This window comes from Kwoniella europaea, chromosome 1 (genome assembly GCF_036810445.1).
Source record: "Kwoniella europaea PYCC6329 chromosome 1, complete sequence".
Classification (NCBI taxonomy): Eukaryota; Fungi; Basidiomycota; class Tremellomycetes; order Tremellales; family Cryptococcaceae; genus Kwoniella; species Kwoniella europaea.
In genome coordinates, this window is record NC_089487.1 from 7,817,280 (window position 1) to 7,843,018 (window position 25,739).

Genomic DNA, 25,739 nt, shown 5'->3' on the forward strand with positions numbered 1-25,739 from the left:
CAAATAGACATAAACATTAATTGATTTCGAAATCAACACACCTGTCCGTACAGTCGAAAGATACAACATGAACATCAGGTCGATATGATAGATATAATAAGGATAAGCAAAAGATAACTTGAGATGAACGATACAGATTAGATCAATGAAATGAAACGGAGAAAGATCATTCATCGAATGAAATAAAATCAGAGATCATCACCCTACACCCAAATGTGCTAAAACCGCACTGGACTAGATAAGATCCATCACTTCCTACCCAATCTCTTCAAACCCCATTTCTTTTTACCTCCTTCGGAACCACTGCCGGTACTCGAAGCCAAACCCAACTCGTCCGCTCTGACTACATGTCCACCTCTCCAATCATTTTCTATGACCGTATATTCACGAGTGTTATCATTCTCATCATCTGAATCATCATCGTTAAGCGGGACTTTCGGTTGATAGCGATTAGAGAAGATCGATACGTATGGTGATATTCCCATGGGGTTGGGATTTGTACTGCTACTATTACCTGAGATGGGTTTGGAAGTAGTATTTAGATAAGACGAAGTTGAAGATCCAACTGGAGCTGTGTTATATTTACTGACGCCGCCAATTCCAACAGTAGATGAAGAAGGAGGGTTGATACCTTGATACCGTGTAGATAAGATATCCGCAATTGGCGCAGGAGTACTTGTCGAAGCGGATGTAGATCTATGTCGATGTGAAGAAGGTGAAATATGACCCATCGACCTTGCTCCTCCTCCAGAGGACTTTCTAGGTCTCTGTCCCGTTACTGGATTAGTAACTACCGAAAGAGGATTCGATATGTGTGGGTATTTGATCCTCTCTTCTCCTTCTTCTTGAGTAGGAATTTCGTTCGCCGTAGTATAACTCATGATGGAACCAGGACGAGACGGACGGCTAGCGTTCAACCAGCTTTCCTGAGCTGATACTGCTCTTTGTCTAGCTCTAGTCTGAGCATGTCGAGTGGAAGAGGAGGAAGATAACAGCGGTTGAACGGAAGTTAACGTCGCCATGTGTTTCCTGTACGCGTCGGCTCGCTTATCGTATATGCTGTTGATGGATGGTAGAGACGATCGAGGAGCATCAACATTGACTAGGGGAACAAGAGGATTGGGATTGGATATTGCTCGGGCTAAAACATTTTCTTGAAAGTCAGCTTACTTCCCTCGATCAGAGCGTCACTTGTAGATAAAGCGGCTTACGCTGAAGACCCGTAACGCTTCCAGAAGGACCCCTCCTCCTCTCCCTCTCAGAGCTCTTACTAGATCCCCAACTTCTGTTCGAGCTCTCCGCACTGAAGAAGCTCTCACCATCCTCACTCCGTCCAGTAGGTGTAAGCCCAGTATTCGACCTTCTCTCAATCTCAGCAAACTGCCGTTCGATCGCATAATTCTCGCCGTACGCAGCCAGCTGTTCAGCCAAACTTCTACTAGAATCCAAGGATGGTGGGAGTTGAGCTAATTGCAGAATGTCATTTTCGTTCTGCTTGACGACTTCTTTAGCTTCTGCATGAGAGGATATTGTCCGTTGAGTCAAAGTCCTTCGATGTGTAGGTGGAACATGGGCAACTTCATTTTCTGGTACAGGTGGAAAACCAGAAACCAAAGCCAGTGACAGTGCAGAAGGCGTAGTGAGGGAAGTCGGAGGTGTAGACGTAGATTGCGCATATGAATATCCCATTCCTGATGCCGCTGATGAGATAGACGAAACTGATTTTCCACGCGGTCGACCGTCAATAGTCGTCGGTTGTCCATAAGACGAGAGCCTTCGATTAGCGGATTCTTCGGAATCATCGTTGATCGACGACATTCGGAATTGCGCAGAAGAAGGCGCAGGTGGAGTGGATAGACGAGACGAATCGGTAGTCATTGAACCGACGCTCTCACCACGTAGTCTTCCTTGCTGTTCATCCTCAGTCGGAGTCGCATCATCCAGAATCACACCAGATTGAGGTGTAGGGGTACTATCGTTGTCTTCTTGGTCATTGGATTTGGTATCTGCAGGTTCACACGCTGGTGAAAGCGCATCATGGTATTCTTCATCCTCGGCATCCATCTCGCTATCAACTTCCGCCTGTCTCCTTTGACTCTCTCTCCTAATCAATTCAGACGCAGCTACTTTTCTCAAATCCACATCTCCTTCCCAGCCTAAACCAGTCACTTTCGGCGGGTTGAGTCCTTTATTGATAGTTGACAAGATAGGAGATGGTAGTCCCCCAGAATGAGTAGCTGAACGTCGGATTTTGATTGTATCACCCGGTCTGTTTCAACTCAACAACGAGCACCAGCACCATCTTTACCGGTTTGATTGATCCCAGCATCCTGTACGGCATTCATATTTCAGCATCGGGATAATCGAGACCTGACCATGCCGATCCAATTCGAGACTTGCCCTCTTCAACCTCTCTATCCCCTCTTCTAACTCCTCACCAGCTATAGGTTTAGCATTATCAGATTTCATGGGTGGACTAGGACTTCTTGAAGGTGGTGAATGACCTCGTCTGAACAAGCCTTTGAAACCATGTTTATGTGAATGACCATGAGACTGTTTCTTTATATCTGAATCATGCGATTTCTTCCTAACCCGGAAGAATCCTCCACTAGAAGAATTATGAGATGAATTATCGTGTTCGTGAGCTACTTGATCTTCTGAAGATGCGTCGGGAGAGAATTGAACAGTATGATCCTTTTGATCTTTATCGTGAGTATGATGGCGCATAGCAGCTCGAAAAGCCTGACCTGGATGAACGGCCTTCTCCAATATCGAAGGTAAAGTAGGTCGATGTGAGGATGTCGAGTTCAACCGACCCCGTTGTGGCGGAGTGATACCTGCAGAATTCGGTGGTGAACCTAGTACTATCGATGTGCTATTACTATTCGACGATTGACCACTTAGCACCCTTGTCAAGGACCTTGGACTACTTTGACCTGAGGTTCCGATATCTATCTGCCCCAGAGGGATGTTATCCCCTTTCTGAGGTGAAGGCGATCCTGGAATATCGATGTCGACAGGTGATTGGAGTTGATCTGAGTTTATTGACGACATATCACTGACCGTCGATATTCTAGGTATCGTATTCCCCATCATTGAGCCCGATGCTTCTGATCTCGGTGAATCGTTCGCATTGGCACTCCTATAGTCCAACATCGACGATATCCCACCAGCAGAATACCTCGATCCCCTCCTCAACAAGCCTTCCAAGCTTTTCTTGACCTTTACTGCACTTTCAGATTTCGTGCTTGTCAAGCTGAAGGCCCTTTCTTTCCCTTTTCTAGACCCGATGCCCCATGCGTGTCTGGTATTGACGCTGGAATCATCGTCGTCTGGTAGGTGGGATGTCGAGCCGGATGGAGAAGAGGGTTCAGCCTTATCTGAATTTGCAGGATCGTTCAGAGCATCTTGATGACGGAGGTGATGATAGACATGTAAGACCCGAACTACATCTTCATGTCCGTTGATAGCAGCGAGGTCCTCCGGGGTATTACCGTTCTTATCGGGTTTGGTGGGATCTGCACCGGACGCGAGGAGCATCTGAACGATGGGAGCGTGACCATTGGCAGCTGCGAAATGTAGTGGTGTCGATCCTTTGAAAAGCACACAATCAGACCTCGCTTGGGAGAAATACGACGAGTGCACTCACCTGCTGTACCGACACTAGGAGCCGTCCCTTTCTTCCCATCACTATACCTCCTAGGTAATCTAGGGGCATTGACATCCGCGCCATTCTCAATCAACATTCGGACTACGCTGACCGATCCCCCGGAGCACGCAGCATGGAGGGGCAGTACACCATGCAAGACCGAATTGACAGGTTGACCATGTGTGAGAGCATAGTGCACTAGTCCGACGTTGCCACTTGCAGCTGCAGAATGAAGTTCCAAATTTGGGACTGGTGGTGGGAAGTACAATGGTGAATTGGAGGAGATGACGGAATCGAATGATATGTATCGTCGTAGTCGATCGGTACGAGATACGAAATGCGATTTGGGTGAGGCAGGTGGTGGGGTCAGTGGTGGATTGTGGATTGATGGGATGAGGATCATAACGGTTTGTCAGTGAGGGTTTAAGGGTGAGAGGGTAGACAGCAAGATGAAGAAGAGAGGATACCAGGGTGAGAGGTAGTTGCGAGATTATATAGATGAAAACAGAGAAGAGAGGGGATGAGGCGAGTATGAGAGTGAGAGTGAGAGTAAGACGATGGGGCTGTAAGCGAGGAAGGTGTGAAGATGAGAAGCGAGGAAAGAGATGAGATGTGTGTATGATGATGATATTCATGATGATCAGAGGGTATTGAAATGCCGGTGAAACGTGTTTAGATCGTGTCAAAGGATGTTCATGTTCATGTTCATGTCCATGTTCACTTTCAATTGATCGACACATACACACAACAACCAATAGACACAACTCCGACGAAAGTGGGGGAATGAGGCCGAGTGATACTTGAGTGAATGATCATAACGGAAGATAAGACTCACAATCAAGTACCACATCATATTTAGCCTCGAGATCTTCCCTCTTATTTGGTGATTTCATGTTTGTCAAGGTCTCTTAACCCAGCGAATCATCTAGACCATGTGTGACTTGACTCTGCTGTGATTGTGGTTGATGTTGGGTATGTTGTTCCTGCGCTTTGACACTTTGATTATGTTGTATTTCCTTTCCCCTTTCCTTTCCACCAAAGCTAACTCTAAAACACTTTACGATCTTCAAGGCAGGTTATCTGGGGTGGTGAGGTTATCATCGATCCAACCTGTGAGTGTCCAAACTCTGGTATATTATGGATGATGTCTTGTCGATCGATCGATAGATAGATAGATAATGCGTATCAATCAATGCGGATATCTTGCACTTTGAAGAATTTACTTGAATCCTTGGATCGCCTAAGTATTCGTACGATGCCCTACAGTTGCAGGATGCTCGTTGATGTTGCTGGTTGTTATGTATACACAAATAGAGATTGGATCGATACAGTACAGGATGTGAGAATTACAGAGATAGACAACCCCATCAGCAAGTAAGTTACAATTCCATGGGTGGTTTGGTCGGGTATGGTATGGTATGGTATGGGATGTTTTCCGATCGATATGACTACAGTGTACGAGCATCATGCCATCACGATTCAATACGAGTACGAGTACATTACCAGTTGGCGAGGTGAAGGAACGTGAGAAGTTTAAAACCCTGAGCCAGGTAGCTACAGTTACATACGGGGTGATGACGTTGTCCCTCTCACCACTAGGACATGTCTTTTAAGGGTAACTTTATAATTTCCTATCGTTTCGGACATCTGTCCTCCATCGATCTGGAGTAGCTTACAAGTAGTACCAAAGTAATGGAGTTGCTGTTGCAGCTTAGCGCAGCATAAACGATGCATGATGTATGATGCATGATGCAATTCTCGTTGACTGATGACCTGAAAACGAACTGTCATCATATGGCAGATTCACCGAGGTGTATGTGCTGTATGTGTGAATGAACCGTACGGACATATTGGAAGGGACGATACTCATAGTGGGTATGGCTTACATGGTCAACCGATGCTATGCAAGAGAGTTTTATTGATCTAAGATGAAGGCAGGACTTGCATTTAAATTTAACATTGTCCATCTCCAAACACATTGTTCCGATTTTTATCTAAAGCAAACTTTTATATCTATCTATATACACATTTGTTGCTTTGATTTTGGTGACTTCTTTACTTTTTCTATATTCTCTATTTCTACGCCCTGTCTACTCCACAAATATAAGCAGTAACTTTTTTGTCCTTGTTCTTCTTGTTTGTGTGTGTTTTCCATAATATCGCAGTCTTCTGACAATACTAGAAACGCCCCTGGTGTAGATCACAGAACAAGGGGGCATACTGTGGACTTCTCTAGAAAGAGAATATACCTGCACCTCTTCTTTTACCTCCTCCGAAAGGATGAGTTACAGCAGCAGAAACGAACAGACCGACACTGTGTCAACACGCAGATTAGCTATGTTCACATTCCTCTCATCTTGATTCGATTGCTTTCAACGAAAAGAGGAACCAACTCACGTTAATCCAATAGCAACACTAACCAACTGTTGAGCCACACTGAATCCAGAGCTATAAGCAGTCGACGATCCATCCGAAGATTCAGCTGCGAAATTGAAGATACCTCCATTGGATAGACCAGAGGGAAGTTGGAATAAGATTCCAGTGACTGTCACTGGGAAACTCGACCCGTTTGATATTCTACCGTAAAGATTTCCTAGAGTCCCAACGACGAAGGATCCGATGGCAGAGGTCATATCGGATCGACCCGGGAAAGCCAACGATGAGAAATGATTACTTGACCATCCTGCTACGGCGACTAAGACCATGATTGGCTGTGACAAGTCAGTCAGCAAGACAGCTCAATGGATAAAAGGGTAGGGCGGATGACATAGGGACGTACCAGTTCTTTGGCCCAAAGTGGTTGTTGATTCCTCAACGAAAGGAAAAACGAGTACGCGGGACAACATAAGATATCTATTGAACCCAACCGATCAGTCTACTGCCTCGGGGTTGAGTATTACTCCAACAGTACTTACACCATAGGGCTGAGGGAGTGACTTGATACCAAGGCGCACTACCGTGCGTGTTAGAGCAGGTATAATCACTTGCATTGAGTACCTATCCCACGACAATCGAACATGAATATACTCGATCAAAATCAACATCTCTCATTGACCACTTACATCATTACCGGTAATCTTCTCATAAAGGACCGCTCCGATCGAAATACCGAAACCCAAGAATAGGGAGTAGATAACACCTGTTTTCGCAGAAATTGATCAGTACATCAGGTGTTCTGGGATATGTACAGGTAGGGGCAAACTCACTATAACCGATTCTGACCGCACCAGCAGTGATATTCCTCGAAGCCAGTTCCAAAGCACCACAGAGTACGATATAACCCTAATTATCATAGCAGAACTCACATCAGTCCAACTTGTTCACGATCGATTGACCAAATAGCCAAGAAAGTCACTTACAGGTAAAATCAACACTACACCACCGGAGACCAGCGCGGTATAGCAAAACACCCCAGTGGATCCGAGAGCAGCAGACACGAAAGAGATGACAGTCGCGATCGCAATTTCGAATACGTTTGAGAACATGTCATTTCGGGCAGCCAGCATCTGAACACCGACCAGTAAAGCTCCGAGGGGCATAGCCATGAGTGCATCCACGAATGATCTGCAGTGTTACGACAAGATATCAGTCAAATTATCATCGCTTGTAGGATAGCCATGAGAAGCGATACACTTACCCATAGAAACCAATGACAGTGATAAAAGCCGAACACATCGCACCGATGATGAGAGTCTGCCACCAGTTATAATAAACCGGTGTAGTCATAAGTACATCTAAATCCTTTGAAGCCTGTTCCACAGACATCTTATCATGTACGACATTCCAATAAAGGTGATGAGTCGCAAGTAATTTACCGAGATCTAAACCGGTAGCTTGCTTTAAGAACTTAGTCTCGGACGTATGGGTCGCATCGTCACCGAATGAAATTAACATTGTTCCAGGCATGTAGACTACCTGAGCGTTGATCTCGAGTACTTTGGCAGTAGCTTGGATTTGAGTTTCGAGTCGGTGAGAAGGGGATCCGAACCTATCACCAACAAATATCAGCGGATTCAAATCAATCTTGACGTGACTAAGATATCTCTACTCACATCATCAATGCTCTAGCAAGTTTCATCAAGAATTGTTGTCTCGCCAAAATAGCAGCGACATGTTGGATGATCTATTTCTCACATCACATCAGCGCATAATCACTTCGATATATACGTATTCATCTGATCACTCACGAAGATTTCCTGTTTCTTCCTGGCTTCTCTAGCCTTCTTTCTTCTCTTCTTCTCCGCTTCCCATTCCTTCCTTCTCCTCTCATCTTCCGTGAGGGGTCTAGAGAAATAATCGGGACCACCCTTTTCAGGTGGAGTGCCGAGAGGAGTCTTAGCAGCATTCAATAACCATTTCTCGGCCGATTTGATCTGTTTACCACCTTCCTTAAATGCATTAACAGGTAAAGCAGCTAATGAGTCTAACTTCAATGGTGCCTTAGGTTTCTTCTTCCCACTTTGGGGTTGTCCGGGTTGTTGATATTTCGAACTCAAAGTCAACGAAGAATCATCATTTTCTGATCTTCTCATGGAAACTAAATCATCACTTGATACAGCTTTTTTCTTAAATGACAGATCATCTTGCGAAGGGGATTCACCATCTCTCGATACCGCCGTTGAAGAATGGACGGAGGTAGGTCTAGATCCAGCTCTGGAAGAAGGACGCGAAGGCGGTCTCCAATTTTGAACTTTTTCTTCTGGGTTCAAGTTCGGTGCGGAATAACGATTGAGCTGATATCCCGGTCGTTTGGCTGCGGGCGCAAGGGCAGAAGCAGCTGGCGTTGCTGCTCCAGAGAGGTTCGCAGTATTTTGGATGAGTGCACCGAACACCCCTGCGCCAGACTTGGCTGCATCCGGTCGATGGTATTGGATTTGCTCTTTGGCACGTTGGAAAAATCCTGTAAGGCCAGGTGAAGGAGGTGGTCGTTCACCATTGGAATATCGAGAAGGTTGAGGAGCCAATGGTTCACCTGCGGTCTCAGCTGTGATAGACGCTCGGTGGGGTTTATCGTGGATGACCACATCTCCAGCAGGAGTACCATTGGAATTGGAGCTTGAAGTTGATTTCTTTCGTCCCAGACCGATCAGACCTTTCACGCCTTTATGAGAACCTTCTCCAGAACGTCTTTTTCTAGCTGCCTCATCTTCAGACGAATCTTCGTCATCGGAGTTGGGTCTTGAAGATGCCGCGGAAGTGGTACCGGAGTGCATACCATCTTGTTGACCGTACAAAGCAAGAAGGGAAGATAAAATCGATGCGCCTCCTGGCATACCTGGACCACCACCACCTCCACCACCATGAGCTAAAGCAGCAATAGATGGTCGACGAGGTTCGGAATATCTTGCTGCGAAAGCATCTTGAGAAGCTCTTTCATTGTCCTGGGGTTTCTCTGGATCCTGTGTAGCAGTGGTGATACCGTGCGATCGACCACTTCCAAAAGTCCTATTGACATTACCGGATGTTTTGACCCTTCTTCTAAGCACACCCCATTTACCCGTATGAGCTCGGACGAGATCTTTAGCAGCATCTCGTTGGTTCTCATCTTGATCTGGCATCTGGGGGATATTGGGTAAACCATCTCTCTCTCCAGGATCGATATAGGTAGGTACATGTTCCCTCATACCGTTATCTATAATCTCCTCAGGGTTGGAACCTTGACTTGTAACTCGATCTAAAGGAGGATCGACATCCAATCGATAATCGTAATCTTCATCTTCAGTTCCCTGTCTGGTTTCACTCCCATCTAGACTACTTTGCCTACTAAGTGAACTTGGTGGTCTATGCCTTCTGATCGAGCCGGTACGATGTGCTTCCAGGGCGTCTCGGAATTGTTCGATATTTCCTTCATCCAACTGATGGGGCGACGACGGGACAGGTTGCAAGGGATGAAGCTGGACAATGTGTGAGTCCGAGGTCCATTGTACACGACGTTTCGGTGTCTTTGTACCCATTTCAGGAGGGGCAAGACCGCCCGTTGTGGCCTGAGGGGGTCCTGCGGAAGGAGAGACGGTGGCCGATTGAGGGGAAGAATCTAGCTGACCGGGGGAACTGGTGTGAGAATAGGGAGAAGCGAGGCCATTGGGGTTGCTCGTGGGCGAATGAGAGGTATCATCAGTCTCGATGTGCAGCACTGGTGCTTGGGGGGTCGTGGGAGCTTGGAAAGGATTGTCGGGTATCGACATGGTGGAGAAGTATTGGATTTTGCAACGAGAGAGAGTGTATGTATATTGTGTGACGAGACAAGAGAGTGACGATGGGATTTGTTTTCGTTGAGACTGGAACTATATGTGTGGGAGACTTCGTGATGAGATTATATGTAACAGGTCGTGGAAAGATCGTCGATGGTGTATCGTAGGTAAGGTCGTTTTTGAGATAAGAAAAGTGAAAGGTAAATAAGTTATCGATACAATTTTGGTTGATCTTTTTAGTCTGAAACAAGTGGGCGCTACAAATTTTCAAATGGGACTGATGGGAATAGATGTTTTGATGGTGTTTAATTGATGGATCAAAGAGTGAAAGCTTTGATCAGCAACAAGAACAACGAGCAACGAAATGATCCTTGGGTCCGAGGTATGGACAAAGTCTCGACTTTTCTACTGGATTTCTCCACAGACTGACAATGGGGGATGAAAAGTCTAATCGCAGCCACCGTATAAAACTCACAGACCGCGTATGATGTGATGATGTGATGGTGACGATCTTGAGCAGTACGAACGACGTGGTTGTCCAGTCTCTGGAGTACAGTCTAAATCCAAAATAAGGGTTCTTGGTGATTTTTACCCTATCAGAATCAAATATGTTTCGGTAAAGGCGAAAATTGAAAGAACCGTTCGCTGAGTTCTGGCACAGCTTGAAGGGATATATATGTATGTACTGTTGTCCTTGTCCAAATAAATGTGGGGATGCTGGATTGGTGATGCCAAGTGAGAGATGATAGGGTGGTCAAGTGTAAATTGGGGTATCAAGTATGGTGAAATTCCTTGAGAGCTAAGATGATAAGTCACTTTCGATTTGTTGTTTCTCGTTGGGTTTGGTGCGGAAGTATAAACAACTCAAAGGATGCTGCAGGAACGACTCAGCAAGGCAGCAGAGCCAAGGAAAACGCTGATGTGGTACGTGTCGTAATGAAAAACCAAAAGAATTATTCCGCCGCCGGTAAATTATTCAAGTGAAAGGATACTCAGGGTTAAATGCAGGTGCGAAGCAAATTGTGACAATCTTTGAGTGGGAGTGGTAGTTGCGTGGGAAGCAAAGCTGTTGCTGCTGCTGTGTGCTATCGCCGCTGCTGCTGAGTCAAGAGGAGGACTTCTTTTTGTATGAACGTTTACCCAAGCATCATCATCGATGGGTTGACGATAAAAACCTTGCACCCATAAAGTTATGATTAACCGGATCCGACCGGTTTTCCGAGTCAAGCGCGAAAGAAGGGGGGAAGGGGGGTGAACGTTCATACTCTGTCATCTGATCAATGTCAACGGCCGACTTTCTTGTCGCGACCCAGATGGTCAGACACGGTACCAGTTCAAACCGAGCTTATGGTATTCTTGCTCTCCTTCTTTGGGTAAGGTAGTCACAACAGAAGCACATGACGTCAGTTAAACCCGGGCACCACAACATCCTGAAAGACGGCGTAGACTAGTAGGCGCGTGCGACCATAGATACTCCTTCTTTCGAGCCTATCCAGCAACAAGAACACGTGGCAACCGCCCAAAGGACAGGTTTGTTGTCGTGTCTTGTTGCTCGATATCATTCGGACGAGTAGTTAGTGTTTATTCTGGGAACAAAAAGAGCTTCATATACAATTCGCATTGTTTGCTACAACATCATCAACAAGGCATAAGAACTGTCAACAAGTGGAGCATCATGTGGTTGAGCGATGGTCAAAGTGCGCGTGACTCCTACTTTAGACCTCCAGACTATCAGGAGGACGACCAAATTGAGGCGTGACTGACCTGTCTGTCTCGCAGAAATCGGGATTGCCCTCGTGGCATTTGGTATATTCTTCCAGTTGCTGGGTGAGTCAAACAAGCGGGAGTCAGCTGAGGTGTGCGCGTCGAAGAGGATGTATCGAAGCTGATCTGATGTGATGACCATAGGAATAATGTTATTCTTCGATGGACCTTTATTGGCATTAGGAAATGTCAGTTCTTGATCGATTTCATTCACGGTCTCACACAAAAACAGCAACTACGACTACATATGTCGACTACAACGAGCGTGCCATGCTGACTGTGTTGTCTTTCCAGATCCTATTCCTATCCGGACTACCATTGATTATAGGTCCGACCAAGACATTCTACTTCTTCTCCAGGAAAGAGAAATGGAGAGGTACATTATGTTTCTTCGGGGGGATGTGAGTATATACTCTATATTCCGCTCACTCATTCACTATTCCAATGATATATCTGCAATACTTTTGAATTTGACATGAGTGTTGTTGCGTACAGATTATTGGTATTTTTCAAAAGACCTATAATTGGTATATTGATTGAATTCGTTGGGTTCATCGGTTTATTCGGGTAAGTCTTGTTCCTCTCTCTCCCCCTCTCTCTCCCCCTCTCTGTCCATTCATCTCCGCGAGTCTCAACCTGCGCTTTCTACACAACGCTGACCTTGATATTCATACACCCACGCAGCTCATTCTTCCCCGTCATCCTCCAAGCACTCCGTCAAACTCCCTTCATAGGTACTTTCCTATCTCTACCTTATATACGAGGGGTGAGTCGTAATCGTAATTTTGACATAGCCTTGGACTACTATATTAAGAAACTCTGTGACTGACTGACTTTCTTTATCTTGTCGTGTGGTTCTAGGCCGCAGATAAATTAGCGGGTGTCAGACAGAGTGCTGTATAATCCCATAAACGAAGGGAGCAGAGGGTTAAGTGGGTTGGTTTGGTTTGATCGAATGATATATAAGTATATCAATGATTTTGAGATTCACATGAGAAGAATGCATTCTATCACCAAGATTCAAGAGAAAGAAAAGCGAGATATACAAACCGATGAGACTGTTCGGTCTGCATCAGTATGTGTTATCTTGTAGATGAGGTTGTAAGATGCTTGAGAACTGTATTTTTACTGTAGTACTGGACATTTTCATAGACATACATTTATCGCAACAAGTACAAATATACCAAAGTGTAGAGTATAATCGATATATATCAATTGTGGACACAGTACGAGAGAAATCTATAGACAAGTGACGTTGAGAGTAAGTGTGGCCGGTAAGGCGGAGAGAACACATCTAGTGAGAAGTGATGATAGTGGTATGATGCGAGTGATAAGTGTGTTGAGAGGTAACATATAAGAGGATGAGGGAGATGACAGTTCCCAAAAGAAACGATTCGGCCGAATTGAATTGATATGATCGGTTTGATAATGGTGGTTTTGCGACGATGATGATCGTGTCTAGTTGGATGTGATATACCTCTATAGCTTCAAGTTGTACTCGTGTATCTGCACTGTATATATATATTCTCTTCCAGTTGCTCCAAAATTACTTCTCGTCCCAACTTCCCTTACGAGTTATATATCATTCAAGACTGACCACTAAGTGCCTTTCTGTTTGAAACCACTCCACTGATCTTGCGATTTCCCATCCCAAATCGGTCTAAAGGCATCTTCCGTGAATCCATTCGTCTCCTTCGGATCAGCTTTAACAGGTAAAACCGAAGCGTGATAGGGTCTCTCCTCGTTCACGTTCTCATTCGCTTGTTGCGATTGATGAGACGTTTCATCTCTTTCTGGTATAGTTGTAGGGAAAAATCCGGATTCCCTTTTGACATTCGGATTACTGGAGGAAGAGGACGGTGGGAATCCCTTAGTGAATGATTTGGGTTGAGGGGAAGAAGAGAATAGGAAAGATGTATTGGGTGGTGGAGTGTTCCATGACGATGCAGGTGCAGGAGGTGGTAATGGTCCTGCTCCTGTACCTGTAGAGGAGGTTGATGGGGCAGGCGGTGGGATAGGTCGATGATGTTGGTATGGAATTGGATTATTTAGTGTTTGAGCGAGTTTAGCCTGTGACAGGTGTGAACAACCCATCGAAATCAGTAAGACCATCCATGTAAAGTGTTAGAGCAAGAGAATGAAGGTATGAATGAAATAAGACGCAAACTCACATGTAAATCACGGAGATCATTGCCTTGAGGACCAGCGCGAAGATCATGATTGAACGTAGCTAACAGATCATCCATCGACGCCATCTTGCGTGTGCGTGTTGCGTAACTCGTTTTACACTCTTATGAGTTGAGAAGTCGTAACTTGTTTATGAGCTGAGAAGGCCAAGTAGGTATTGACGATGTCCTGGGTTTTGCTTTTTTGTCTAAAGACCGTTTCGTATCTTTCCCAAAAAAGGACCAAAACTTCTGAGGATGTTGGGAATTGATGTAGGAAAATCAAGTATTTATATATAGAGATTTACAGGAATCGGCGTTCTCGCTCTAGCTCTAGCCTGTCCGTTGATCAGCAGACCCAACTTGGTATTTGAAAGGTTGAGACAGATCAAAATCCCTTTGTTCTCGGAGGTTGAAAGGGGTGTGGTATTTCTATCTTTGATCGGAATGATTGAGTACCGAAATATCAAGGTGGATATCTATCTTTGATTTCCTATAGTTATCTTGATGTTATAGTGTAGGTGAATAGGAGAAGTGAGATGGGATGGCGATGAATGATTGGTATAGCGATCGAGGTCGAGTCGAGAATGTATGGCGTATGGCGTATAGTGAACAATGGATATTTATAGATAAAGGATATGAACGTTTCTTTGTGATGGGTTGGGTTGGTTATCTGGTGCTTGGCTTGAGGTTGTCGTAGTAGCCTATTCTAATGGGTGATAGGTGAGATAAGAAGGCGTGATGATGCGGTGTGAGTCTGTATATTGTATCAAAGTCTCAGATATTGCTGTATATAAGATAAGGAGTGATACCAGGTAAAACAAAAGTAGGTTTGACTGTGTGACTTTGGGTTCTCTCGGTCCAAGTCGGATAAGAGTGCAAGTGATCCTTTGTTCTCGGAGGTTGAAAGGGGTGTGGTATTTCTATCTTTGATCGGAATGATTGAGTACCGAAATATCAAGGTGGATATCTATCTTTGATTTCCTATAGTTATCTTGATGTTATAGTGTAGGTGAATAGGAGAAGTGAGATGGGATGGCGATGAATGATTGGTATAGCGATCGAGGTCGAGTCGAGAATGTATGGCGTATGGCGTATAGTGAACAATGGATATTTATAGATAAAGGATATGAACGTTTCTTTTGTGATGGGTTGGGTTGGGTTGGTTATCTGGTGTGCTTGGCTTGAGGTTGTCGTAGTAGCCTATTCTAATGGGTGATAGGTGAGATAAGAAGGCGTGATGATGCGGTGTGAGTCTGTATATTGTATCAAAGTCTCAGATATTGCTGTATATAAGATAAGGAGTGATACCAGGTAAAACAAAAGTAGGTTTGACTGTGTGACTTTGGGTTCTCTCGGTCCAAGTCGGATAAGAGTGCAAGTGCTAAGTGCAGGGTAGGGTAGGGTGGCAAATTCCCAGTATACGGGTGGTTATATGGTGTATGGTGTATGGTGTATGGTGCGATGGCAACTTTAGTCCGCGCCGGGGAAATCATCCAGATCAATTGCCGATCCGGGGACTAGGGTGCTTGCTCAGACCAGAACTCACCGAAACGTCTCTCTCCTACAAAAACAGTAGGACAGTAATCGTTTTTCAAACCGTTCATTCCTCTCAAGTAATCTCACTCGACACATGCGACCCTTTTTCGGTCTCAGTTGATACATTCCAGCCATGCACGAGTAGGTGAAGTGCACGCGAAATAACCAACAGCTGATTCTCTCCCTACCTCCCGCGAGGGGTAAAAAATCTCCCCGGGGCGAGTCGAACGCCCGACTTTCAGATTTGCAACTTATCTTAAAGTTAATTACAGTCTGACGCTCTAAACCACGCTAAACTACGGAGAGCGGAATGTCTGATGACAAAATTTTAGCAAAGACTAGATAACCTTGCGCTACCGAAAGGGAATTACAGTATCGCAATGTGGAAAGGCAAATGCTATTGAGATATTGTATATACATGCATAGAACTACAACAAAGTCATCTCTAAATAATACAGATCGACCATAGGTTGGTATGGCACCAATCATCGTGTAGAAAACCGATGAACAATTAAGAATTACTGTTTATGTTCGAACCCATCTACCGCCGCTCCTCCCCATCCTCTAAACACATGCTGCGGTCCATGGTTTGGTGTGTGTGTATATTGAGGGAGGCTTTGATCGTGGCGACATTGGTGATACACCTGAGTTGACGGTGGATGATAATAATGTAATACCGGACCAACATATTGTTGACCACCTCGACTTATACTTCTTCCTAATGATTCTAGTCGATCGCCCATATGACTTCCCCACATCTCGAAACCATGTCCGGAATATTGTTTGTAGTGTTTACTCGTTGGGTCGCTATTTCACATGTTATCACAATCGGTTAGTATGGCTTTCCTTTCTCGTTGAGTATATGGATTTTCATAAGACTTACTCAAGCTACAAAGAAGATGAACGTCAGCAAGTCAAGGGATTACTGTAGTCAATTTGGGGGAGATGAATACTCACACTGGCCGTTGATATACATCCTCCGCGTATCCTTAGTGGTTTCTCCTTCTCTTGCTTTTGATTCTTCTGATTGGACACTATATCCCCATCAGATTTAGTCATGAAGTACTCGAGGTAATACAACGTACCTTTCTCTTTACGTCTTAAAGTCCGCATCAATTTTCGTAAAGCCATGATGATCGTACTTTGGGAGTTATGACAGATGTACGCTATATGATATTGAATCGCTGGGTAGAATTGTTTCTGAGATATGAGGGATCAACATTCTCGTTCTTAATCAGATCTGCTCAACACAGATATATATATATACACGCATCCTTCATGCTGAATACACATTTGAAGAGAAAGAAAAAAACAAAAATAGTTTTGAAAATCCAATTGCCCCGCGGACGTCAACGGTCGATCATCTGAGAAATAAGCTTAATTCCCTCAAACCCCTCTATTTCGGTGAGATCACCGTTTATTTCCAGGCCATCTTATTTGCATCGGTTATATGCGATTCGGTACACCATACATATACACGTTCATAAGCTTATACTTTCACTTGCATCAATAACTAGCAAGCTCCTCCGCCCCCTCCTCCTCCACCCCCACCACCTCCTCCTCCAGCTGCTCCCCCCGCAATAGCTCCATTCCGACCTCCTGACCTGTGTAGATGATTATGTACTTTCCCATCGCTTTCGGTCTCATCCCTATTTCGAATTTTCTTACCGTATTCTCCATATTTGCGATCTTGGTCTCTGAACAACGTGGTCAAATACGATGATTCCAAAATACCTGTACTATTCACTCACAGTTCGAACTGTCGAATTGCATTCGAGAAGAAAAAGAAATCAGTGACTGAACATGGAGAGACATAATATGAGAGATGAGAATGATACGGCACATACAGCTGAGTCGGTACAACATCCACCTCTTAATCTAAGTACCTTACGTTCTGCTTTACCATGATCATGATAATAATCCGGTCCATCGTTTTCTAAATATCAGACTGCTTTAGCTTGTATTTGCAAGAGATAGGTGTTAACCTACCTTTACTCAATATGCGAGTAAACCACATGTTGACATTGGGAAGGGTTGTTTTCCAGTCAAGCCAATGACCTGGTATGTCATAGTATCACATAAATATCGAGAAAACAGTACAATGAGTGGTTCGATGTTTCGAGCTACTATTTGATCTATATGCATGTGTACTGTGTATAAATAAATGTATACGTTTCTCTCGCCTCTCAGAAGACAATGGATGATGACCGGCCGAAAGTGGAGCGTTGAATCAAGAGACACACTAACGACTAGATTGATCAGCTGACGATCATTCGGACACCGCACAGCTTCCTGAAAGGAAAGAGGGCAGAGAAACCTCAACTGTTCATCCAAATCTTCTTCAATCGCCGTATCTCGATTGTGCATAAATACACGAACTAGTACGACTGAACGACGACCTGCGTTTCAGCGAGCTCACACTCTCGGCGAATCATACATGGTACATGTTGAGAACTCATCAATACAAATGGTTCGTATAACAGGTGCGAATGTATATCATTACATACAGTAATGTCAAAGTTCTAAGTGGTTTGATATACAGTACACGAAATCATCTTAACATCCACCACCACCACCTCCGCATGACGATCCATTCCCAGAATAAGCAAAGACATAATTGTTCTTGCGTTTTCGTCTCTTAGGCATATCGCTATCACACATGTGAAGATCAGTATGCCTCCTACACAATGAATAATACTGGAGAATTTAATTGGCAGTCGGTAGGTCAAGATTCGATGACTCACTCGTCGTACTGGATAGGACAAGTCATGTAAACTCATCAGCAATAGTCACTACAACCACGAGATGCCAAAAGTGATCAGATTTAGCACTCACATATCTAGCATTTCCACCACAACAGCAACATCCTCCTCCTCTCAGTCTCAACGCTCTTTTATCATTCTCATTTGATGAGGATAATGGATACGAGTTAGCGGGCGGTTCTGATCGGACTATAAGATGAGAAGTATCAGTAAACCGAATGCTGATGCTGTAGGTTAATTTCAAATAAGAGGGTTGATCATATTTACCTTTACTACGGTTAGAATCCCCTCGCTTGAAATTGAAGTTGAACGTTAATCCCATGATGTACTGTACGATGAATTAATGTAATATGTATGTCAGAGATTCTATAAGTCAATGACAGTACGAATGCATATCGAGCACCCGTGATAAGGCAGATAGGTATCTTATATACCAGATAGGAAGATCTTTTCAGCACAGCAGCGCAAAAACGATGAATATCGTTTTACAGTAATTTAGTTACTTTATCTAATCTCAACATTCTACACTGCTTTATGTCATGGTCCCGTACCTGTCCTACACCCTACACTGCAATCTCGTCTATTTCTGGATATTTTGGGCATGAGCTATCATCGTGCTGTACCCATCATAAGTGATTCGATGCAAGGTCTTTCTTCAGACAGTGTGTGTAGGATGGTTATACATGTACTTTGCAGTATTGTGTCTCTGATTCATTTCGATGGAAATCACTTGAATTCTGTGTACTTGGTTGTACCATAATCCAACCCCTTCCTAATTCATCTCCAGCATTCTTCAAAATCCGAGCTCGAGAAATCAACATCCACCACCACCGCATCCCATCCATGATCCACTACTCAACCCTTTCCCACCTTTCTTCCTTCTCTTCTTCTTGCTTTTCTTGGTACCGTCAACATCACTATGATATATCACACATGAGCTTCAATTCCGATATACCTCATGGGAAGGGATGACTCACTCGATCTACCGTGAATGTGTATGACCATTTCATAAGTCAGCAAGCTGCAAGTCCAAGATACAGAGTATAGAATGATAATCCTAAAGTATGCCTTCAACTCACATTACTTGCTGATGCACATCCACCTCTGAGTCTCAGTATTTGTGTTGGCGTTCCACCAGAATCACCAAGTGGGTATGTACGTGTATGTTCTGTAACTCATTCCAAGTCAACATCGAACTAGAACCCCTTATCGGCTCATCTCTTATGGTTTATACACACTCACTGGGTTTCACTCTGATCATGGATATGAGTGACAACAAAGGCATGGTGGATGGTACTATGTGATAGACCAGTTCATCTAGGTGGCGAGTTCAAGCGATATAATTGTACGACCTTCACCTAATTATGTGGATGATCAATTATACTTATTGACTATTGATTGTATTTGTGGATCGGTGAACCCGAGGGTCCGATCCGCGAAGAACGGACAAACCGGTGACGAAAGTAAGACATCACGCTCTACGAGTAAACTGGACAGACGCCCTGCCAAGACTTAGAAAGAATCAACGCTCTGAACGGACGGAGAAAGGCGATGCAGATCGTCGAGTATGAAATCGGATCGCTTATGTGACACGAGGCCTTCCGCATAAATAGTAAACATTCATGTAACATTCAAAATGGTTTTTTTTAAATCTTCATTTATATCTAGGTCTATATATAATATCAATAGAATAAAAACAGAAAGAAGAGAAAGAAAAAGAATGTAATATGTGTTGAAAAAAGGTTGTAGGTGTTGAACCATTATGTCAACGACTCGACCTCCCTAATCCCCTTGTCCCATTTACTTGGATTCAGTCATGTCGACACCTGAATCAGAGATATTTCCATTCTCATCCACAGCGACTCTTTGAGCTACACCCCTAGCGTTTCTGTAGAAGACGATATCTTGATTATCTTCAACATAGACACAATCCCTGTAAGACTTGTAGCATGAGACAAACATGTTCTCATCCGATCGGTAGTAGTGAGGACCAAGGAATTTTCGTAGAGCTTCAGTAGCTTCCCATGCGTTGTAGTGAGGGATCTTGGATGAGATATGGTGAGCGACGTGAGTCTCACAGATACCGTGTAAGACATAGGCTCCGATGGGTCCCATGAAAGTTCGGTCGATCGTCGCAAGGGCTCCTCGAGGGAAAGTCCAGGTGTTAGAGGAGTAGTGAGCTTCAAAAGCGAAAGAACAACATAAATCAGTTACTAATTGACATGGCTGTGACTTGACAACTTACGAAGGGCGGGATCAGTGTGTTGAAGGTAAGTGATGAACACGAGCCAGTTGTTGACGAAGAGATAAGGTAAGAAGTAGATGACGAACATCTCGGAGAAGCTCCTCTTGTAAGTCCAGTAAGCGAGAGCAGATAGGGTAAGGACGACACCGATGTCGGACCAGACGATTTGCCAGAAGTGAGAAGCCTTGAAGATGATAGACGAAGGGGTGAAGTGGTTAGTCCATTTAGGGTAGTGTTTCTGACCGGAAGCGTTGACAGCGAGGTAAGCTGGCCAGCCCACTAATTGTCGGACGAAGAGGTTGAACAAGACGGCCAAAGGTGCATCTTCGAGGATTTCAGCGAGTTCACTTTGTCTTTCGGACGAAACGCTATCAGACAGTAGCTAGTGAGTAAACTCGCAAGGATATGGCGTATATAAGCAAGAGCAGCTCACTTCAATCCTCGGATCTCAGCTTCCTCCTTCATTTCAGGTGCACCTCGATCCTTTCTCGTGACAGGTACGAAGACCTCATCTCTGGTCAAATGACCGGTAGCGGCGTGGTGTCGACCGTGCTGATAAGATTCAGATGATCAGCTTACCGTCTCTGCAAGAGCTGGATACGTTAATCGAATCAAGGCAACTTACAGAGATTCTCCAGGAGTGGTAGGGTACCAACAAAGCAGAGTGCAGGAACCAACCGACAGTGTTGTTGATAGTCTTGGATGAGGAGTAACCTTGGTGACCGCATTCGTGACTATCGATGAACACAGACACAATGATCAGCTTCTATGATCACATGATTTATATCATAATCGTTGTGCAAATCAGTACTCACGCGATAACCCATACACCGGTACCGAACAAACCAGCAGCAAAGACGTAAAGGGAGTAAAGGGCGATCCTGACAGCGTGGTAAGCGGCAGGTGCGAGGTTGCTATAGTACGTATGATAATGATCAGATTAGCAACGTGTCAACCTGAAAACAGGGGGTAAGGTCGACTCACTATTTAGCAAGGAATGGATCGATATGGAAGGCTCCGTAAGCCAAGAGACCAAGAGCGATGAAGTCTTGGACTACATAGAGAGATGAGTGGAGTGCGGATCGGTGGAAACAGTGAGCACTGCGGATGATCACATATGTCAGCTAAGCCCGTCGCGTCAGAGTTCCACGATGGGGATAGATAGCTCACGGGATAGCATCGAGTAACTGCTTAACGGTGAAGTTGGGTACGATGAACCTACAAACAATGATCGATTATCAGTACATAGCTCCACCGAGAGTTTTGAGCGGCAAAAAGGGCGAAGAGAGTGGAGCCAATGACTCACTTTTGACCTTCAGTCAATTCAGCTTCTTCGGCTTCACGAAGGAGTTGATCCTTATCTACCTGTCCCGCAGGAGGAGAAGGTACTCTTTGTCTTAGTCCTGCTGAGGTAGACATCTTGGGAAAAGTCGATTTGATTGGTGGGTGAAAGAGATTGTACGTGAGAAGAGAGTGATTTGAGTAAATCTATCTAAAGATTCTTTTCGATAAGAAAACGGTATACGGTGACACTCAATTCAGCAAAGGAAGGAGTGAACGAGATGGAGTGGGTAAAAGAGGAAGATGGAAGATGGAAGGATTTGCGGTTGAATAACTGGTCGAGTGAGTGAGTGAATGGAAGGTGCAAGGTAAGTCGATCAATCGGATTGGTTTATTGGTGTTCATCCCTCCATCTCCATTTTTCACAAGGCTCAGCTCCAGCTAAAATGAAATTTACCCTGAATCTTGACCTTGGTTGGATTCATCCGATCTTCCTTTGCTCTTCCTTTGCCAATTCCCCATTTCCCATTTCCCATTTCCCATTCACACTTTTGCAATTTGCATAATACACGCCCAGACCTCCCCTCCCATTCACTACGCTTATGCTATGCTACGCTTGGCTTTGGCTCAGTTCTTTGTGCATCTTGCATTTCTATCGTTTCAAATTAAGTCGGACCCATGAAGAGAGTGTTAAGTGACGGGATCTCCCTTTGAACCATCTCCGACCACTTCCGAAACATACTTCACACTATCACTACGCGTCTGACATGTGGCAATTCCTCATGTGTATCTGGGTAACGGCATGGATAGCACACGCTTGCATAGTAGTCATGAAAGAGTGCATAGATCGTGATCACCAGCTCTACTTCAATTTCCATATCCGTGATAGTGCTAAGTGAGCTACGAGATCGGTTGTCAAGCGATCAAAGAGTATTGTCACATTGCTTTGGGATTTACAGAGATATCCTTTCGCTTCATCCTAGTAGATGAGCTACAGTAACGCGTCCTTCTGTGAAAGCGAGTTTCGGACTAGCCATCTAGTTCATGACAGTCAGATGCAGCAGAGCTAGCTCTAGTGGTAGTACTATATCCATTGTAGTATTCATCACTCCTTCTTCATTTCCACCTTATGTTTCCCACCCATCACCCCCTCCCAAGCTTCCTCCAACCTCTCCGCAAGACGTATATCCTTACCAGTCACTCCGGGTCTCATCTTCTGTGCGAGGTTCTTGGCAGGAAGAGGATAAGGAGGCAAGGGTGTATGCGTATGTGAAGATATCTCTATTATATATCCGTTGTTCTCTTTGCCTGTATGTTGCAGAGAGGTGGATGAGGGTATGTAGTCTGATGAAGGGGTGATGAGAATGGTGGGATGATGCTATATCAAGTGCAGACACCAGTCAGTTCTGTTCCTCGATATATCGATCCTGTAATAACAGCTTAACAGAGTTTGTATGTATGTCGATGTGATGACGATAATGGCAAAGACCTAAACTTACGTCCTCTTCCTCGATGATCTCTCCTGCCCGCTGAGCAAAACTGATAGCATCCTTCCACCCCACTTTCCCTTCTCCCATCATGAACGCTCTGACCAACCTCCTATCCTGCAAATCCCCACCTTCCACATCAAGCGCTTCGTCCACGGCCGAAAGTGGATTAATGAGTCTTTCCTGCTGAGCGATACTGTCCAGCCTCCATCCTGAGATATGCAGAGGTGCGAATTGGGACAAGAACGTGTGAGGTTGGAGTAAGCGATAAGGGGAAGGTCTCTTGGGTGGGTTGGGGGTAGAAGGTTGGTCTGTTACAACATTATTTTGCTGGGTCGAGGAGAAGTAACGAAACGAGTCGGGCTGAGTGAAAGGGTTTCTTGGCTTTTGATAGATGAAGATGGGCGATGAAGCGGAGACTGTACGAGTGATGTTGTAGTCTAATGCAAACGCTCGTGCACACCTTCTACATGACCGTCTGCTTACCGTCTGAAGCATTCTCGCTGTGAAACTCAGTGCCATCATATGTAAATTGATCAGACTGACCGAAGAATAAGTTATTGAGACTGGACGGGTCAGGAGAAGAAGAACCTGTCTCACCTTTCTTTCTTCTCTGATTCCGACGGAACTTTGCTGGCTCCGAAGAGTTCTAAGATCTTATCAACTGAAAGTCCGAGTTCTCATCTCGTTTCAAGGGTAAGATACACTGGGTTGCCTGGTATCAATGCTTGCTGACTGACGATTGAGCTATGGGTCTCACGCTCGAAGCCACTACCCCGTTTCATAGTGAGAATTGGTCGAGCAGCAGAAAAATGAACCCATCACCTTATCAAGCATTCTTACATTCTTATTAAGCATTCTTACATTTTTACTAAGCAATCTTGCATTTTTACTATCCAAAGCCTATATATTGCCTTTAAATGCTTCGTTCTACGCGAAATCATTCAGACGTTATCGCCCAACACATATCAGCATAACACGGACCGATGTCTTACACTTCCTATGGTGGCATGGAAAGCACCATCGGTCCTGTGAAGTGGGAAGGGGATGTGATTGAAGATGGATTGAAAGATCAAGATTTCGTTCTTCGTTTGACGGATAGTCGATCAATCACCAAATTGACCTGGAAGGGCTTCTCGTCATCTTCAGATCAATTTGATCCATGTCCTAGCAATAGAAAATGGAAATATCATTTTCAGCATTTACGTTATCATGACGAGTGGATGGGTGATCAAGATATTGTGGAGAGTATGTCGAATCACATCAACGGTGGATGGGATGGATATAGTTATGATCGTGATTATGGTCAAGGATCAGATTGGATTTCAACTTCGACCGATCTTCAATGGACGATATGGGAGATTACCAGAAGATTAACGAAATTACATAGAAGTAAAGTAGATTTACACCTTATTAGGAAAGGTTTGTGGATATCGCGTAATTATAGAGGATGTGAACCGATTTGGGTGAATCCCACATCTTATCTTAGAAAACAAGCGAGATTAGAATATTACTATGAGAACCCTTATAGGAAAGCATACAATTTCGCAAAAGCATCGGGCGAGATGTTGTGCTATGGGAGAATATTCGATAAGGACATATTGGAGAGTACCAAATGGACCAATTCGGTGAGTGTTCTCAATCATTCTTCATCAATTTTTTTAAATAACAAGATGCTAACTTACTGTTTGTTCCCAAATTAGGACCCTGGATTCGTCCTTCCCGATTACTTCTACAAGTCTCGTAAATATTGGGATTACTATGATTCATGGATCGATCGATTGGTATGGAATCCTTGGGAAGACGACTCGACCGAAGCGAAGAGAAAGATGAAAAACAGACGAATCAAACTACAAAAGTCCAGACGATAGATTTGTAAAGAAAGGACGATAGGAGGTGGAATAGATGGTATGTATGCGAATAATTACTTGTATATATGATCTGTTGACTCACTTACCACTCATTATTGGCCTTCAACTATAGTAGTGTGTATACTTGGTTCCGAACTCATACCCGCAAATGCATTAAAATTCTCCCAAAGTCCTGCAACATTACCAGTACGATACAGTGTCAGAACATGCATAATAAGCTTAGATTGGGAGATGCAATTAATTCCGAGAGTAAAATACGGTAGAATTCATAGAATGAATGTACTTCTAGGCTGTATGCTGATGACACACAAACTAGCTAGAAGCCAGCTTCATGACGTCTTCGTCTGATGTAGAAGATAGCGTACTGCATCGCCTTGTAAGCGACATGCAGAATAAGTTCCTTTATGACGGTTAGGATTGAAGCGGGCTATCTTGTAGATGCGATATAATTATAAAGATCGTCTGGTCGCTAGTTCGCTGCTGGATTTTACACTTCCACCATTCTCATCTTCCGTATTGTCCTAGCAGCACGGAAACAGCAATCAATACAATGAAAATGTTTCGATCTATGTTAGCGAAATTTCAAACCAGTAAGTATCGTGCTTACATCGTATGTGGTAGTGAGAAGGTCTGATGTATCTTCGTAGAACAAACTCATCCCTTGGATCAACATGCTTAGATGACTCAAGGTGACCTTATGAGACCTCGGGGAGGTTGTATGTCTTCCAAGAATGGGAATTCACTTTCCTTGACTTCCACAATGCCATAGATGTCTTGTACTGATA

General features: G+C 44.3%; 9 protein-coding genes across 9 annotated transcripts; 2 read left to right on the forward strand and 7 right to left on the reverse strand.

Annotated features, from left to right (window-relative positions):
• Positions 1-248: 248 nt before the first annotated feature.
• On the reverse strand, positions 249-4,052 carry V865_002971 (uncharacterized protein; the record flags this gene model as incomplete). Its single annotated transcript, XM_066226770.1, has 4 exons — positions 249-1,141; positions 1,212-2,237; positions 2,376-3,593; positions 3,650-4,052. 4 exons carry the CDS (start codon positions 4,050-4,052, stop codon positions 249-251), a joined length of 3,540 nt encoding a protein of 1,179 aa, XP_066082867.1.
• Positions 4,053-5,881: 1,829 nt separating this feature from the next.
• On the reverse strand, positions 5,882-9,834 carry V865_002972 (uncharacterized protein; the record flags this gene model as incomplete). Its single annotated transcript, XM_066226771.1, has 10 exons — positions 5,882-5,963; positions 6,047-6,360; positions 6,429-6,502; positions 6,565-6,646; positions 6,712-6,788; positions 6,856-6,931; positions 7,009-7,213; positions 7,287-7,637; positions 7,702-7,772; positions 7,837-9,834. The coding sequence occupies 10 exons, from the start codon at positions 9,832-9,834 to the stop codon at positions 5,882-5,884; spliced, it is 3,330 nt and encodes a 1,109-aa protein (XP_066082868.1).
• A 1,681-nt stretch (positions 9,835-11,515) lies between these two features.
• On the forward strand, positions 11,516-12,507 carry V865_002973 (uncharacterized protein; the record flags this gene model as incomplete). Its single annotated transcript, XM_066226772.1, has 7 exons — positions 11,516-11,537; positions 11,620-11,667; positions 11,749-11,792; positions 11,899-12,005; positions 12,100-12,171; positions 12,289-12,370; positions 12,466-12,507. The coding sequence occupies 7 exons, from the start codon at positions 11,516-11,518 to the stop codon at positions 12,505-12,507; spliced, it is 417 nt and encodes a 138-aa protein (XP_066082869.1).
• Positions 12,508-13,203: 696 nt separating this feature from the next.
• On the reverse strand, positions 13,204-13,859 carry V865_002974 (uncharacterized protein; the record flags this gene model as incomplete). The annotated part of the gene is made up of 2 exons (XM_066226773.1): positions 13,204-13,674; positions 13,776-13,859. The coding sequence occupies 2 exons, from the start codon at positions 13,857-13,859 to the stop codon at positions 13,204-13,206; spliced, it is 555 nt and encodes a 184-aa protein (XP_066082870.1).
• Positions 13,860-16,821: 2,962 nt separating this feature from the next.
• V865_002975 (uncharacterized protein) lies at positions 16,822-17,325 on the reverse strand (the record flags this gene model as incomplete). The annotated part of the gene is made up of 4 exons (XM_066226774.1): positions 16,822-17,005; positions 17,060-17,067; positions 17,156-17,244; positions 17,298-17,325. 4 exons carry the CDS (start codon positions 17,323-17,325, stop codon positions 16,822-16,824), a joined length of 309 nt encoding a protein of 102 aa, XP_066082871.1.
• A 539-nt stretch (positions 17,326-17,864) lies between these two features.
• Positions 17,865-18,392, reverse strand: V865_002976 (uncharacterized protein; the record flags this gene model as incomplete). The annotated part of the gene is made up of 4 exons (XM_066226775.1): positions 17,865-17,958; positions 18,053-18,060; positions 18,144-18,259; positions 18,338-18,392. 4 exons carry the CDS (start codon positions 18,390-18,392, stop codon positions 17,865-17,867), a joined length of 273 nt encoding a protein of 90 aa, XP_066082872.1.
• A 1,478-nt stretch (positions 18,393-19,870) lies between these two features.
• V865_002977 (uncharacterized protein) lies at positions 19,871-21,734 on the reverse strand (the record flags this gene model as incomplete). The annotated part of the gene is made up of 8 exons (XM_066226776.1): positions 19,871-20,250; positions 20,316-20,683; positions 20,749-20,867; positions 20,941-21,049; positions 21,131-21,229; positions 21,300-21,416; positions 21,486-21,533; positions 21,622-21,734. The coding sequence occupies 8 exons, from the start codon at positions 21,732-21,734 to the stop codon at positions 19,871-19,873; spliced, it is 1,353 nt and encodes a 450-aa protein (XP_066082873.1).
• Positions 21,735-22,701: 967 nt separating this feature from the next.
• On the reverse strand, positions 22,702-23,605 carry V865_002978 (uncharacterized protein; the record flags this gene model as incomplete). Its single annotated transcript, XM_066226777.1, has 2 exons — positions 22,702-22,974; positions 23,096-23,605. 2 exons carry the CDS (start codon positions 23,603-23,605, stop codon positions 22,702-22,704), a joined length of 783 nt encoding a protein of 260 aa, XP_066082874.1.
• A 464-nt stretch (positions 23,606-24,069) lies between these two features.
• V865_002979 (uncharacterized protein) lies at positions 24,070-24,954 on the forward strand (the record flags this gene model as incomplete). The annotated part of the gene is made up of 2 exons (XM_066226778.1): positions 24,070-24,711; positions 24,787-24,954. 2 exons carry the CDS (start codon positions 24,070-24,072, stop codon positions 24,952-24,954), a joined length of 810 nt encoding a protein of 269 aa, XP_066082875.1.
• Positions 24,955-25,739: the final 785 nt, after the last annotated feature.